The sequence below is a fragment of the Lygodium microphyllum genome, unplaced genomic scaffold (assembly GCF_053477565.2).
Source record: "Lygodium microphyllum isolate KBCC unplaced genomic scaffold, Lygodium_microphyllum_v1.1.10 scaffold_115, whole genome shotgun sequence".
In the NCBI taxonomy this organism is placed as follows: Eukaryota; Viridiplantae; Streptophyta; class Polypodiopsida; order Schizaeales; family Lygodiaceae; genus Lygodium; species Lygodium microphyllum.
The window spans coordinates 16,137-32,965 of NW_028229598.1; the positions used below are offsets into that span (position 1 = coordinate 16,137).

The 16,829-nt window shown below is 46.0% G+C and overlaps 1 protein-coding gene across 2 annotated transcripts in view; it reads left to right on the forward strand.

Annotated features, from left to right (window-relative positions):
* Positions 1-726: 726 nt before the first annotated feature.
* LOC148008617 (putative bifunctional methylthioribulose-1-phosphate dehydratase/enolase-phosphatase E1) overlaps positions 727-16,829 on the forward strand; it is a 172,467-nt gene continuing 156,364 nt past the window's right edge. Inside the window, exon 1 of one of the 2 annotated variants that reach the window (XM_087674157.1) lies at positions 727-1,062. In XM_087674157.1, coding sequence (XP_087530283.1) covers positions 861-1,062 — 202 coding nt within the window. In that variant the 5' untranslated portion in view covers positions 727-860. The remainder of the gene's footprint in view (positions 1,063-16,829) is intronic. The other variant, XM_087674158.1, reaches the window with a different exon arrangement.

Below are 16,829 nucleotides of genomic sequence, written 5' to 3' on the forward strand. Positions count from 1 at the left end.
GGTTTTGATTAAAAAATGGGAGTTTGGAAAAGGAGGTAAGTTTGGGGCTTTCCAAACCTACAACGAAAATAATATAGTAGTAAGATGAAGATAAAAAAATGGAGAGGCTATCACATATAGGATTGGTTTACTGTTTTCAGGTCCGATACTTTCACTCCATGAGGCTTGGTTGATTTAAAGATTAGATATAGTATAGAGAGGCTTCACACAAAGAACCAAAATTGTGCATTGTGCATTAAATGTTGTAATTTTGTTCATTCGCTCAACAAACAAAACCAAGTTTTTGCAAACTTTTGCTCTACCAAGTAATGTTTTGGAAATGGAGGCTGTGTTATTGAATGGCACAGACAACTAATCGAGCAACGCAAGAAGCCTCACACACACATCGATACATCTTTCTCGCATCAAAAGAGGTAGAGTGATAATATTAGAATCTATACTATTAGTTAACGAGAGGTGGGGGGCAGATGCCACGTGGCAGCCCCCACCTCCCCCACAAAAAAAAAAAAGAGAATGCGGGGGCGTGTGCCACACGTCCAGCACCAGCCGCCCCCTCCTGCAAAAATCGCGCCTGCCCTGCCGGGGCGTGTCTAGGCGCGGAGCGCCTAGTATATATGATAAAGGAAGAGAAAAGGTTTGGTTGACCAATGCCCTCACTAACGGAGTAGAACTTTACCAATAGTGAGAAGGAAAGTAGTAATGAAAGATGGGAATAATGAATGGAAGAGAGCATATTAACTACATAAAGGGAAGGAAATATATGCAACAACAATAATTATTCGATCTTCAATATTGTGAAGGTGTGACCAGAAGATCTCACACGAATGCAGCACTGAATTGCATTGGGAGGGAGGAAAGCCATGGCTATGCTTGCTACAACCACTGCTGCTCCCTCCTTCGTGGCTTCTGATGCAGTAAAGCAGGCCACTTCTCTTGCGGCAGAGCTGTGCAAGCAATTCTATTCTCTAGGCTGGGTCTCTGGAACAGGCGGGAGCATCACGCTCAAAGCTCACGATGCCTCCATACCCCTCTCGCAGCAGCTTATCATCATGGCACCATCAGGTAATGGAGACTCGAATAGGCCTATCTGTATAGTCAGTGCGATCGGAGAGAGAGAGAGAGAGAGAGAGAGAGAGTGTGTGTGTGTGTGTGTGTGTGTGTGTGTGTGTGTGTGTTTTTTCAGAGCTGAAAAGTGAGCTATGAGACCTGAAAAGATCGCATCATGTCCATCGAACTCGTCATTATGGAAAACTGAGCTGAAATTACAAAATAAATGAGACCAAAAAGCTAGTTTAACTACAAATGGTGGCTCTCTTTTTATTATCTTGAAGGCGGCAGGTTGCAGTACGATACTCAATCTGTTGAAAGTATTATGACAAGGAGAAGTTTTCAAATGGTTTGTAAGAATGGCCCTCACACTTTGTCATCCAGGCTTTGCCCTCAAGCATGTTGCCTTTTGCTGCTGCCGGTAACCTTGCTGCATGATTGCTGTCATTAGAAATGAAGGCCTATTCAAGTGATGGAGAAGTTACACTCCAATTCCAAGTTGTAGAGTTGAGAGTTCTTGCCACCTCCACATTTCCCCTTAGAAGAAGTGGTACTAGATCCCCCTCTAAAAGTGAGAATGTATAAGAGGACTTCTTGTGGACTGGATCATGTAGCCTTGCATAAGGCAAGAATTGACATTCCAACTTCTAGAACGTTGACAAATGGAGCAACGAAATGACGTGCTGCATAAAATAGAAGTATTTAGAAGGCAACTTGATTGTCATTTGACCTCGGTGAGCCCGTAGTGGCGAACTTGGTGAGTAATTGCCTATATTAGTCCAACTTGACTTTTAGATCATCCCCTTCCTATAAAGCTCCTGCATCTCATAATCAAGATTGATACGTTGGGTGCAATCTCTTATTGTATAGTGGTCAAGGAGATGACTCATCACTCCAACAATTAGATGGTAGGGAAAGATGCTTTAATTGTGAGTGAAACTTAGGAAGTAACCCTTGTGTTAACTTGACATTTGCTGTAGCATTGCAAGCTCTCCATTGATGGATATAGTCAGGGTGGGCTAGACATAGGCTTTAAATCAATTACTAGCTTCCAAAGACCTCAAGACTCAAGCACTCACTGCATAAGGTTAGGCCTAGTGAAATTAGAAAAATTAAAACAAGTCTTATTTGTAAAGACATTCTTGGCCGTAGTAGTTGGAGGGTTAGTACTAAGTGAGGAGTAGGGTGGGTAGGGTCAGGGAGTGGAGTACAATTGGGGGGAATAACCGTAAAGTGCTTACTATGCAAGCAGGATGTGTGCACAATGGATCCATAGGTGAGTGTGGGTAGATTGGGCATAGGCATGGTAGTTGTGTGACTAGAACAAGGAGGGTGGATAGGCACATTGCAAGGAGAGGATAGAAATCCTTGCACTAGAGTGACCCATGGAGTGCGTGATGGTACATCATCACCTTCATTCGGGAGCCAAGGATGGAGCTAAAACATTTGAGCCTTTTACCTCTACTCTAGCAGTTACCCATGAGTTAGTGTTCCTTCATATTGTTGACTTGGAGGAGCCTTCTTCAATGGTTGCATCATCTTTTGAGAGGTCTTGGCTGGTTGATAGTGGAGCTTTTAGTCATATGACTACATGAGGTGATTTGTTGTAGGATCTATGCCCTTCCGAGGGTTTCATCATTGTTGGTGACATTGTTTCAGTGCTTATTTGTGGTATTGGCACTTTGCCTTTATTTTTCAACTACGTGTCGAGCTCCCTTTCACAGGCCTTTTATGTTTCGGATTTGGGCTTCCGCCTTCCTTCTTGGAATGGGTGGTGATAACCTGATTTAAGAGTTAATTACATCAATAAATAAATGCACATAAAATGAAATACCACTTTACCATAACATTCTTGGACAGTAGACTCCCTGTTGGCCCCAAATTTGGCGCCCCTTGCAGTATTTCTTTAGCTTTCATTCAATTGGAAGGAGTACAACTTGAGATTCTTCAATCTCCTTCTGCTAACCAATTGCTCTTGCTGTCATAAATGACCAGCAAGCCTTTTGGGTCATTTGTCCCTTGATTCACCCAGGACTTATTCTCCAATTTGACCCTTGGCTGGCCAAATGCTGCTCCAAATCAATTTGGGATGGGCTGGCTCTTGAAATCCCTTGATAATCTTCAATTATCAGCTGGTGATTTTAGTCCCTTGAGCTTTCAATCTCTGGCACGGATCCCGAGGTGACTACTAAACCGTAATTTCTGTTGTAAATTAGGGTTTACTGCAAAAACTACATATCAGCCCACCAAAAACGGCTAAGATCTCGTCCGAATGGCTGAGAATTGCTGAGAATGGCTAAGCATAGGCTGAAGGAGATGAGAGAATGCTGTAGAGAGAGAAAATTTTGAGATTTGTCGCAAAGAACTGATCAAAATCAGCTGCTGCCCTGCTGTACCAGCCCCAAACGGATGCAACAACAACAATAAGAGCATCAAAGACTGTGATCTTCACGAGAAAGTGCATCAGCAGCAATTGTTAGCTTCCCAAGGTCAAGAATATGCAATCTCCATCACCAAAATGGTCTCCAATGGCTAGAAATTGGCCCCAAAAGTTGCCAGCAACAATCCAATTCCTATTTCCAATAGCTCCAAAATGAAAAAACGAGATTTCCCTCTCCCTTCAGCCCTATTTAGCCTTTCCCCCACTTGCATGGGAAAGGTTTGCCGAGTGACAGCTTTCTTAATCCATTTTCAGCAATTTTCAGCCATTTAATTAATTTTCAGAATTAATTCAGCCTTTAATCCATGCCCAAAAAATTGATCTTGCCCATCTAAAAATTAATTGGCTAGGCCATTTGCAACCCAAAGTGGTCCCATGCATTAATTGACCCTTGGACAAGCATTAATCCATTAATTAATGCCTGGTCCCTAGTGTCACCACTGACACTTAATGGCCAATTAATGGTCTTAGGGGCAAATTGTCACCAAAATTCACCTAGAATCTAACAAGTGTAAATTGTTACAACTTTTTCCTTTGACACCCATCTTTTTCATAGGGTCCTTCGGCCTTCAATTTTGAAAAGTAGCTTGCAGCTCACATGTGCATCTTTTAATTGCACATTTGATTAATCCTTTAATCAAATATCAATTAAACATAAGCAAAGCATCAAAGTTTCACGTTCTCGTGACAGACCACCCCCTTGAAGAGGATGACTTGGCAGACCATCCTCAGTTGTTGCAGCTTTACCTTGATGCCTTTCAGTTAGAGCCGACTTTGGATCGGGCTCTTTCAGGTTCAGCAAGGCAAGGGTCCAGAGTACCACTTGATACTCAAGGGGGAGGTAGCACTTCCACTCCTCCAGGAATGGACCGCTCTCGTGTATAGTGGATCTCGGATGTATTCAGCATGCATCCAAGGTACTGTGCTGACAATATGTCTACCATGAGGTCACTATTCAGTGTACTAGTCACTGTGGTATGTATGCAGATGGGTATGGTTTTCACTGCAGCTCTGAAACCGTACATTGCATCAAGTTATGATCATGAGAGACTAATTACCGAGTGCTAGTTTTCAGTGTATGATCATTAGTTTCAGTGGTATTCAGCTGGTTCTATGGACAACAGCATGTGTATTGAATGCCATTGACAATTCAGCCATGGTTTTGGCTCGGTTTTGCTTTACTATGGTTGTGTAGTCAGCACTATTGAGAAACAAGAGTTTGGGATGCATCCGATGAGTTTCTAGCAACAGTTCTGAACTATTGTTGAGCTTTATGCTATGTTTATGCTGGCTGGAAATTTTCAGCAAATGGTGGGCATATGAGATAGTTAGCCAGTAGTGGCCTATGTTATGTTGACTATGATGCCTTGTGGAAATTCCAGTGCAATATTGTTTACTTTGACACATTACAGTGCAATTGAGGACGATTGCAAGGATTTCAAGGGGGTGGTTTGTCACAAGGACGTGAAAATTTGATGCTTTGCTTATATTTAATTGATATTTGATTAAAGGATTAATCAAATGTGCAATTAAAAGATGCACATGTGTTGCACATGTGAGGTGCAAGCTACCTTTTTTTAATAGTTGAAGGCCCAAGGACCCTGTGAAAAAGTTGTGTGTCAAAGGCAAAAGTTGTAACAAGTTACACTTGTTAGATTCTAGGTGAATTTTGGTGACAGTTTGCCCCTAGGGCCATTAATTGGCCATTAAGTGTCAGTGGTGACACTAGGGACTAGGCATTAATTAATGGATTAATGCTTGTCCAAGGGTCAATTAATGCATGGGACCACTTTGGGTTGCAAATGGCCTAGCCAATTAATTTTTGGATGGGCAAGGTCAATTTTCTGGGCATGGATTAAGGGCTGAATTAATTTTTAGAATTAAGTAATTCATATCCTATCGAGTCCTGTTGTCTATACCTACGGTTCCCGGTTGTGGGATTTTTCGTATCTTGTTATCATTGTACCTTGTGCCCCTAGGTGGGATTATCTTGTCATCAGAACCCTTGTAGCAAATCTTACATCTAGTCTAGTCTCTCGAGCTTAATCTAGTGCTCCCATAACAACACCTATGGGAATTTGCACAATGAAGGGAGGAAAATGAGTCCTTTGGGCAGTGGGCTATCGAAGTAATCACTGGAAGATGAAGGACAGCTGTTGAGGGAGCGAACCGCAATCCTCTAATGCAGGGGAGATGAGCCAAGGCTGCAAAACACCAGATGAATGATGACACTTGAGATTGGGGAGCTGCAAACGCATATGTCTGGGTGTGATAAGCTATAAACGCAAGTGTCTGAGCCCTAAAAAGTGATGTCAGTGATGTGTGAGCTAATGCCAGGTAGGAGAGAGAAGATCGAGGCTGAAAATGCAGATGTGGACAGCACTGATGATGATGCCAACAGCTTGTAGGAGTACTGCCAGGTGGAGAATCCCAAAATGCAAGCAATGTGATGGCTTCAAGGTAGGAGACGATGTCATGAATAATCTGAAGATGATGGCAGCAAGGATGAAAACCTCCAAACACAGCCTGAAAGGTGATGGGAATAGGGCACTTGAAGGAGAAGGGGAAGGGTGACCCGAATCACGGTGTCATGTAGTAGGTATTGTTTCTCTTCTTCATTCCCATTTTTAGTTTTAGTTTCTAGCCCAAAAAAGGCTTTCTAGGGCTTTTTGAGAGAGTCGGAGCGCCACTCGAGAGACTTCAGTGGGTGAGACTTGAGATTGTTTGTGCCTATATATTCGACAAAGAAGCCTCGTAAGTCTACAAATATAGGGATGATGAGGTGTCGCCTAGAGCAAGGAGACTGCCATTAAAGAGAGGCCTCCGAATCCGCAACACAAGGATGATAACTAGTGATGCTTGGAGCAAAGAGACTACCGTCAAAGGGTGAAGGAGGAGTCAAAAGCTGAAAATGCAAATGTAGCAACCTCTGATGCTGACGCCCACTAGAGGAGAAGGTCACCAACAGTGAAGGAGATCCCAAATGCAGCAAACGCAAATGGGTGGGGCCTCCTGAATGCCAAACACAGGGAGTAGGGACTGGTAATTTGTCATCAGGTGATGGAGGAGCCACCTAGACAGCCAAATGCAAACTGATGAAGCCACCTAGAGGAGAAGAAGTTGACGCCCACTATGTAGGAAGGTCGCCAGGTGAGAATTTCTTTTTTGGGCATTGTAGACTGTCTTGGGTGGCCACATTATGGGTCTGATCACTTTATTACTAGTTGCAGCCCCAGCTTGCTTATATATAGGTGGCCTGTCCTCTCACTCTCATGATCCATCATTGATCCTTTGTGATAAGCTAGCTCTCATTCTCTCATCCCCCTGCTATAGTTTAGCACCCACACTGATGCATAGAGATGCGTGTTGGCTGACCATGGCAGCCTTGTATCCTTGAGCCATTGCAGTCAAATTGTTCCTTCTCTCACTTGTGTTCTCTTTCAGTCTCCTCTCGTTGTGTTCACTTTCCTTTCCGTTGCAGAGTCTCAAACATAATCCTATTGTGCTTCATGCAACTTTATTGAACTCCCCCTCTGTCATGAGCCCTACATCTAGACAAGATGGCAAAGAAGAAGTCGATGCATTGTCGTTCTCATTGAGACCATAACGTCTCCACAAGGCCTCCAATGATGGAGAATCTTGATAAGGCACTCTAGGATCCCAAGAGGAATGAGTCTGAGACATTGTGAATTGGTTACGTGTTGTTCGTGTATCTTGCACAAACTAAGCCTCCACAATAGCCATAGGATACTCTCTAGAAGAGCACTGGCTCTGATACCGTGTGAAGATATGCTAGGGTTTGCGCAAAGAGAACACAGAATGTATGAACGTGACTAAAACTCAACAGCTAAAAGAAAAACTGCAAAAATGCAAATAGACAAGAAAGATAACTTAGAAGTAAATGAATGAATGTGTGTACATGATGCTCAAAGGCAATAGCTGATGACTCTCATGGGAGTGGGTTGAGGGAGTAGTCGGAGAGTGATGTCCATTTGAGATGGATCTTGAGGGCTGTAACCACTAGTTGGAGCTAAGATAGGCTGACAGAGAGCTCGAGGAGCAGGGCAGTAGTGATGTGATCAGATCTGCAACAAATGTAGATGCACCAACACTTGTCTGATCAGGTCTGGAACAGGGATGGGCAGATCTGGAGTTGGAGGTGTGAAGTTTGTCTTGTGTGGGGAGAAATGGATGCAGCTTGTCGCTTGGTGGTAGAGGCTGTAAATGCAGGTAGCAGAGGCAGGAGGCAGGCAGCTGTTCATGACATGAGTTGAGGGATGGAAATGTAGTAGAAAATAGGCCGCTTGGTGGTTGGCGGCAGCCGGTATTAGGTTCCCAGGGACTTGTGAAGACAGCACATCAGTTGAAGGAGTGGTGACAGCTGCAAGGTGAGGAGAGTCGATGGCTTGAATGTGCAAAAACGGGATAGAACAAGTGGGCTAGGTAGCCTTCTATTTATAGATGTGGATCCTCCCAAAGTTTAGGTGTTTGCTTATGCGATATAGAAACTTTGGCAATTTTTGAGTTTTGAGACTATTTTTAATGAGCTAATTAAGGTTTAACATGTAATGTGCCTTTGTAAGCTTAACAAGTGGGAGATGTGACGATAGGGTCATGACCATGTCCTCCAAAGAGACCTTTATGAGGGCTGCTGGCTCATCCCGAATCTCCTCCATTTTATTAGTGTGGTCCTTCATGGTAAGTGAGTTAGCTACAGAAAGCTGCTGGAGTCCAAACATGAGCCGTGGAATGCATCTTCTGTACGTGCATAAGAGCGAGTCATGGAGGCTCATGAAGTGGAAAGATGGAGCTCAAGAGTTGAGGCTGTCTGAGAGAACTGCATGATTGGTTGTGGATCACCACTCTAGGGGAAATAGTAGCTGTGATAAAGTTCTATAGGTCGAGAGAGTCAAAGATACACTCCACCTTGCATGACCACAAGGAGAAGGTGGAGCCATCCAACTTTTTCCACTTAAGGAAGGAATGTATCACAAGGAATTGAAATTTTGATGCTTTGCTTAGCATTTGATTAACTGTGCAAATGTGACTTGCACATGTGAAGTGTAGGATAGTTATTTCACAATGTGAGACCTTGAGATATTAGTGGGTGCCAAAGGCAAAAGTTGTAACAAGTTATACTAGATAAGTATTAGGTGGTACTTGGTGTCAAAATTTAGCCTAGAATACTTATCTAGCCATAAGTATTAATGGTGACACTAGGGAATTGGCATTAATTAATTAATGCCAGATTCAAAGTTGATAGTGCTCAGAATCACTTGGGTGATAAATAAAGCTAGCCAATTTAATTGTTCGCTAGTCAAATGATTTTTTTGAACGAGGAATAATTATTAAATTTATTTTTGAAATGAATATTCTGAAAATTAATTAATTATGTAGGAGCTGCAAGAAAGTGGATTTGAAAGGCTGCCACTTGGCAAAACTTTCCCATGCAAGTGGAAAAAGACTGTGGACGTTGAGAGAGGGTCATTCTAGTCTTGTGCAAGATGAGAGAGAGAGAGAGAGAGAGAGAGAGAGAGAGAGAGGAGGCTACCATTGCGTAGGTGAGAATAGTTTGAGGGCTATTTTAGCCAACCAACAACATATTTGGTGTGCTTCATTAGTGGAGACAACTTTCATGGCTGTCTAGACATGGTAACAATTGATTCTTTCATTTTCTCGTGACTCTATTGCAAACCCTAATTCACAACAGAAATTAGGATTTTATAGCTACCTTGAGATGTGTGCTTAGAAATTGAAGGTCTCGAGACTTGGATTTTAGTCATTGAAATTGGAGCAATTTTAGGAGATTCAAGTGGCCATTTAGCCAACAAACATTTGGGTAGGCCAATAAATTTTCTATCTCTGCCCAATTGAAGGGTTGAATTGTCACCCAAGGAGCACAATTGAAGGCCAATCCTTGAGTAAACCAAGGGACAAATTGGTTTGAAGGCTTGCTGGTCATTTATGATAGCAAGAGGCACTTGGATCTATGGAGGAGATCAAAGAATCTCAATGTATTCCATCTATTTGCAATAAAAGATAAATAAATACCGTGAGGGGCACTAGTTTTAGGGCCAATAGGCTGACCATTGTCCAAGATTAGGTGGTAAACTGTGCATTTCAGATTATGTGTTTCAATTGCTTGCTGTGATTATTGATTAATTAGGTTATTACCACCCTTTTCAAGGAGGAAGGTTGGTTTCAGATATAAGACGAGCACAAGTATATAGGGTGCCATAATAGCAAGGCATGGGCCCTTTGTGCCACCAATGCTAGAAACATGAAGAGATGGAGGGAGGAAGGGAGGCTGATCACGGCCTAGAACTCTATCTATGTTATGGTCTTTGTGGTCTTTGCAACAATCCTCTCAATCTCCACAATTGTAGTGGTCTTTGCATTGGACGTTGTTTTGTCATAATGTCGGTCTTCATGATCCCGGTTGGGGCTTTGTTAGTTCTCATGGTCTTTGTCCATACTTACAATCCACCTTGTTTTGCCAGTAATAGTGGTCATGTGAGAGTGTGTAATGGAAAGGAATAGAAACACATAGACAAAGGAACAAAGAGAGACTGCAAGAAACGAATAATGAAATCTGCACTGAACTAGGAAGAATGCTAATACAAACGGGAAATCAGAAGGAGATTAGTCAATCCTTGCATGCAGCCCATAGCATTAGTGAGGGCACCAAAACAGGATAATGATGATGGCAGCACCAAGCACGGAGGAGACGGAGTGTCGGAGTGTGCACTTGCCAAGGAGGACAAAAGATTGGAGAGGATGATAATAACCGCCACGTGGGGGGTTGACTATAAATAGCCATAAATGCCCAAATTTGGTCAACTTGCACCTGTAAGTGCAATATTATAATGCTAGCTGACCAGCATTTAATGCTGGTTGCATTGGAAAAATGCCAGAAAAATACCAAGTGGCCACAGAAAAATTCCGACAGGCAAGGACAATGTCCGGTAGGTGGAAGTAGATTGGAAAAAACAAAAAGTGACCTAGAAATGCACACAAGAAGTTGACAACTGAAGAAAATACATGGAGATGCATGCTCAAATAGAGCTGCCTTCTCCATCAAAACACATGATAGACATGTCAACACTCCTAGTGTCCTTGTTTGACTCAGATTGAGGCTTACAGGTAGGAGGTGACAAGGCATGACAATCATGATTGCTAATACTTCCTTTTTGATCGTGGGTGTGGTGGAAGGCCAAAGAAGAAATAGAACTTGGGGTGGCAAGAGGAATGCCAGTGTCGATGAAGTTCATCGATGTAGATTGCCAATGATGAAGCTCCTCATGATCTTGAGAAACCCCCTTTGAAACACTAGGGGCCAGGAAATCCATAGTCGCATCACTAAGATTCTCCCTTTGAAAGGGGTGGGGGGTAGGAGGGAACAATCGGAGGAGAGGGTGGGGGATGGGAAGAAACCTGTGGAATAGATGGGGCACAAGTAGGAACGGGTGTAGCAATAGATTGCCTTAGAGGACCTTGCTGTCAGAGATCATAGCCTGTCCAGCTGCAGCAGTCGGACCAGCAGCACTGCTGCACAGTCGGACTGTGCAGTCGGACTGCCACGTGGCAGTCCGACTGCCTGCAGCCACTTATTCCAGGCTGCGCCCCAGTTTTGAGCCCCGTTCTAGGTGATTTTTCGCCTATTTATTGCTGACGTTTTCAGCAGTCTGCCCACTATTCTCTGTCGCAGATTACAGACCGGTGCCGTGCAGATCTCTGTCTCTGTTCGCAGATTTCAGACAGCAGACAGTGCAGACTGCAGCAGACTTCGAGGTGGACAGCAGGTCGCATCGTCGAGGTGGAGACACGCAGTCCAGCGCACTGCGCCCGTGTATATCTTTGTATTCAGCATTCTTTATACAGCAGATCTTCAGTGTACACTGTCTCTTTCTCTCCCTTCTCTCTCTGCGTTCTCTCTCTCTCAGTCCTACGCTTCCGCACCGCTGCACTCTGACATGGTATCAGAGCAGTTTTTGAGGGCTGACTGAGCGCAGAATCAACCTGAAGAGGAGTTTCCATCGCGACACAAATTTGCGTTTTTTGCGTTTAAGGGCAGACAGGAGGGCTGCGCCTTGGAACAAGGCTGAAACGAGTGTGGGTGCACAGGAAAGGAGTACAGGTGGTGGATTTGCTGCTGTTTACTGCTGTTTGTCGCGGAGAAAGTTTGAGTTTTCAACCTAAAAGTGCAGGTTTTGCTTTTTCATCGCCTCCGGCGGGTGAAGGAGCTTCGGGACGCTGAAGAGCCTTAGCAGGCTGAGTCTACTCAGTCAGAGGGGGCTGCTTTTGCGTTTGAGAAGGCATTGCAGGTAAAGATGTCTACAGAGATGGACTTGGAGTTCCAGGCGATTATGGACCGGAAGGTGCCTGTCCTACCGGCTCTTCCTACAGATCAGAAGCTCGACGGCGACAACTACCGCATTTGGCGCGTTATGATGTTGGCCATTCTGGAGTCCTATGATTTGGCGGAGTTGGTACAGGAAGATATTGACCGGCCTTCGGTAAGAGATGAGTCCAAACTCTCTTCCGATGCTCGTGCGGAGCTGGCCAGGGCCCAGTCTCATTGGGACAAACTGAATGCCAGGATTCGATCCTTTCTCTTCCTATCATGCACTACAGCCGTGATCGCTCACATCGAGCACTTGACTGTGGCTCGTGAGATATGGCTGGAGCTTGATCAAATGTACAATCGGATGACCCTGATGAAGAGGGTTTCTTTGGAGGTACAGATGCGGACCTTGTCCGTCAATAAGTCTTCTTCGCTAAGGGAACACATTAACAAGCTAAGGCAGCTACAGATGCAGGTTCAGAATGCGGGGAAGCCGATCTCCTCCGAAGACATGGCGATTACACTTTTGTCCCAGTTGCCGCCACGATTCGGTACATTTTACTCTGCCCTTATTGCTTCGGGGCGAGAGTCTACTCTTCGGTGGGAGGAGTTGGTTCCTATGGTCTTGGACCAAGAGGAACAGTTAAAGGGACAGAATGCTTCCAAGACGGAGGCGTTGACAGGTCAAGCCTCTCAGAAGAAGGGGAAGGACCAAAAGAAGAAGAAGGGGGATAACAAGTCCAAGAAGGACAAGGAGAAGGACAAGGACAAAGACTCCACATGCCATATTTGTGGAAAGACTGGCCATTGGAAGAAGGATTGCCCTGACAAAGACTCGAAGGACACCAAGAAGAAGGACACCAAGGATTCTGGAGCGGTGGCTGCACCCTCATCAGCTGCATTTCTACATTTAGTTGTCATTGAGGACGCTTCTCCGAATGCTTCTGATGCTGCGATGGCGGCTTCCCAATCTCGAGAGTGGATTATTGATAGTGGTGCCTCACGGCACATGACTCCTTCATCAGATGGTGTTGCCCAGCTGCGACCTTCGCGTGGGCAGGTTCTCATTGGAGACAGCTCTTCAGTTTCTATTGCAGGTCGGGGTAAGATGCAGCTTATTCCGGATGGACGAGGTGGCACCCATACTTCAGAGGTTTTGCATGTACCAGGATTGGGGTACCATCTCCTTTCAGTCCATAAGATTTGTTCCCTTGGTCTTCTGGTGGAGTTTGACAGTTCTACAGTGCGAGTCCTTGATCGTGAATCGAGGAAGGTTCTATCATCTGGATATGAGGAGAACGGCATTTACAAACTGAAGTCTTCCACTGCCCTCTCTACTCTTCTTCTTACCTCACAGTCACAGTCTGAATTATGGCATGCTAGGTTTGGTCACCTGAACTATGACTATCTTCGGAAGGCGTCACGGGGACAGCTTGTTCGAGGGTTGCCGGATATAGTGGTGAGCCAGCAGCCATGTGTCTCCTGCATAAGGGGGAAGCAGCATAGGGATGCCATTCCCCACACCGCTTCGCGGCGGTCTACTTCACCGATGGAGTTAGTATCTACGGATCTATGTGGCCCTATGAGGAATGAGTCCCTGCGTGGGAGCTCGTACTTCATGCTGATCGTGGATGACTATAGCAGGATGACATGGGCCTATTTTTTGGCACTAAAATCAGAAGCTTTCTCGCACTTCAAGGATTGGCTTCTCTTTGAGGAGAACCGATCAGGCCGGAAGTTGAAGACCTTGCGATCCGACAAGGGAGGTGAATTTGTCTCTAATGAATTTGCTCGGTTTTGTGCAGATAGAGGAGTTCACCAGGAGTTTGCCAATACGAATACTCCACAAGAAAATGGTATTCTCGAACGGAAGAACCGCAGTGTGATCGAGATGGCGCGCACCATGATGGAGCACCGACAGACCCCCCAGGTTCTGTGGGCCGAGGCTGTGGCTACTGCAGTCCACATCCTTAATCGATCTCCTACTGCGGCCGTGGAAGGGATGACTCCATTTGAGGCGTATTTTGGGTCGAAGCCAGATGTTTCTTACTTTCGGGTCTTTGGGTGTGATGCCTATGTTCACATTCCCAAAGGTCACCGTGACAAATTCGAAGCGGCTTCCCGCAAACAGGTATTTGTTGGCTACAGCTCCCAGTCCCAAGGCTACCGACTCTATGATCCCGTCAAGCGGGATGTATATACTAGCCGTGATGTGCGGTTTGTGGAGGTTCCGGCTTCTTCAACGGGTGAGGAACACCCCGTTCTTGGAGATCCAGGGGAGAGTTTGGCTCCTTCTACAGTTCCACTGGAGCCTGTGCCGTTTGATTATGATTCTGTTTCTGACACAGAGTCTACTGTTCCACCGGATCCTTCTCAGGAGTTACCACCGGTGGACATTCCCGAGTCTTCTACTGATGGAGAACGACGAGGGGAGGTTCGGCCTCCTCCTCGCTGGGCCCGTGACACACTCCGTGATTCAGGGATCGAGGGGGTCCCTGAGGAGTGGGGACCGCAGGATGGTCCGCGGCGGTCACGGAGGCACCAGGCGCATTCTTCGGAGCTTGTGTGCTCCAATTATTGTTTGATGTCCCGAGTTATGCAGGATCGAGAGCCCACCTCCGTGAAGGAGGCTTTACAGTCCGCCCCATGGAAGAAAGCTATGGAAGCTGAGTTGGAGGCTATTGAGAGGAATGGCACTTGGTCACTTGTGCCACGCCCCCCGACGAAGAAGGTGATTGGAGTCAAGTGGGTCTTCAAGACCAAATATCTCAGTGATGGTACTTTGGATAAGCACAAGGCTCGCCTTGTTGCTAAGGGTTTTGCCCAGCGCCCAGGTATTGACTGTCATGACACCTTTGCCCCTACAGCTCGTATGGCAACCATTAGAGCTGTTCTTGCTTTGGCTGGCCATAGGAGATGGCCTGTTTATCAGCTGGATGTGAAGTCGGCCTTCCTGAATGGTGATTTGAAGGAGGAGATCTACGTTGAGCAGCCTCCTGGCTTTGGTTCTTCAGATGGGAAAGTCTACAGGTTGAAGAAGGCCCTGTATGGTCTCAAGCAGGCCCCGCGAGCTTGGAACGAGAAGATTGATTCGTTCCTCCAGACTCAGTTGGGATATCGGCGGTCCCAGGCCGATCCGCAGTTGTATGTTCACACTTCCGAGGATGGTTGTGTGCTGTTTGTATTATATGTTGATGATTTGATTGTCACAGGTGATGATGCACAGCAGGTCCAGGAGACAAAGTCAGCTTTACATCGGACGTTCGAGATGACGGATTTGGGGCTACTCCATTTCTTTTTAGGACATGAGATTTTTCAGTCTCAGAGGGGGATCTTTCTCTCCCAACAGAGATATGTACAGGAGCTCTTGGTGTCTTTTGAGATGGATGATTGTCGGGCCCTCTCTACTCCTATGGATCCGAACTGGAAGGCCACTTCCCACTCAGCTTCTCCTTTGGCGGATGCTTCCCACTATCGACAGTTGATAGGGTCTTTGATTTGGCTTCTCAACACCAGGGTTGATCTATGTTTTGCTGTTGGGCTCTTGGCAGGGTTCATGAGTGAACCTAAGACGGTGCATTGGCAGGCTGCTCAGAGGATACTTCGGTATCTGAGGGGGACGTCTGATTTGGGGATTCATTACCCCGCAGGGATAGATGGGTCAGATCTTGTACTTGCAGGTTGGAGCGACTCGGATTGGGCCGGTGACGTGGACCACAGACGGTCTACAACAGGTTACTGCTTTACTTTGGGTGCAGGTGTTATTTCTTGGAGTAGCAAGAAGCAGCCCACGGTAGCCCTTTCGTCTACTGAGGCGGAGTATCGGGCCGCGTCTTCCACCACATGCGAGGTTGTGTGGCTTCGGAGACTGTTGGAGGAGCTTGGGTGCCCCCAGACTCGTCCTACATTGCTGCGATGTGACAATGAGAGTTGCATTGCCTTGGCGAGGAATCCTGTTTTTCATGCCCGGACGAAGCACATTGAGATCCAGTACCACTTCATCCGAGAAAAGCTTTTGGATGAGACCATCACTGTGGAGTATTGCAAGACGGAGGATAACCTTGCGGATTTGTTTACGAAGGCGCTTCCTCAGGCTCTACTTCGGCAACATTCCAGATCCCTCAGGCTTCTGCCCTGTCCAGGCTCTGAGAGGGGGTGTCAGAGATCATAGCCTGTCCAGCTGCAGCAGTCGGACCAGCAGCACTGCTGCACAGTCGGACTGTGCAGTCGGACTGCCACGTGGCAGTCCGACTGCCTGCAGCCACTTATTCCAGGCTGCGCCCCAGTTTTGAGCCCCGTTCTAGGTGATTTTTCGCCTATTTATTGCTGACGTTTTCAGCAGTCTGCCCACTATTCTCTGTCGCAGATTACAGACCGGTGCCGTGCAGATCTCTGTCTCTGTTCGCAGATTTCAGACAGCAGACAGTGCAGACTGCAGCAGACTTCGAGGTGGACAGCAGGTCGCATCGTCGAGGTGGAGACACGCAGTCCAGCGCACTGCGCCCGTGTATATCTTTGTATTCAGCATTCTTTATACAGCAGATCTTCAGTGTACACTGTCTCTTTCTCTCCCTTCTCTCTCTGCGTTCTCTCTCTCTCAGTCCTACGCTTCCGCACCGCTGCACTCTGACACTTGCATCATAGAAGAGGAATGGAGCTTGTAAAGCCCTCTCTCTTGCTAACCTATCGATAAGATAGCTCTTGTAAAAGAATCCTCAATAACAACGGCATGCTTGATGGAGATCACACAGGTGCCAAGCCTCATAAGGCCATAAACAGAGAGGAGTGGAAAGCCCAAGTTCGGAACATGCAGGGCTTCTGAAAGGGAGTATGATGCATGGTCGGATAATAACGGCAAAGTGCCAATACCACTAATAGGCACTGATATAATATCATCAATAGTGATTGAACCCTTTGATGGATGGAGATCTTGTAACAAATCAGATGAGGGAGTCATATGACTCGAGGCACCGCTATCCACCAACCAAGGCTGCTCAG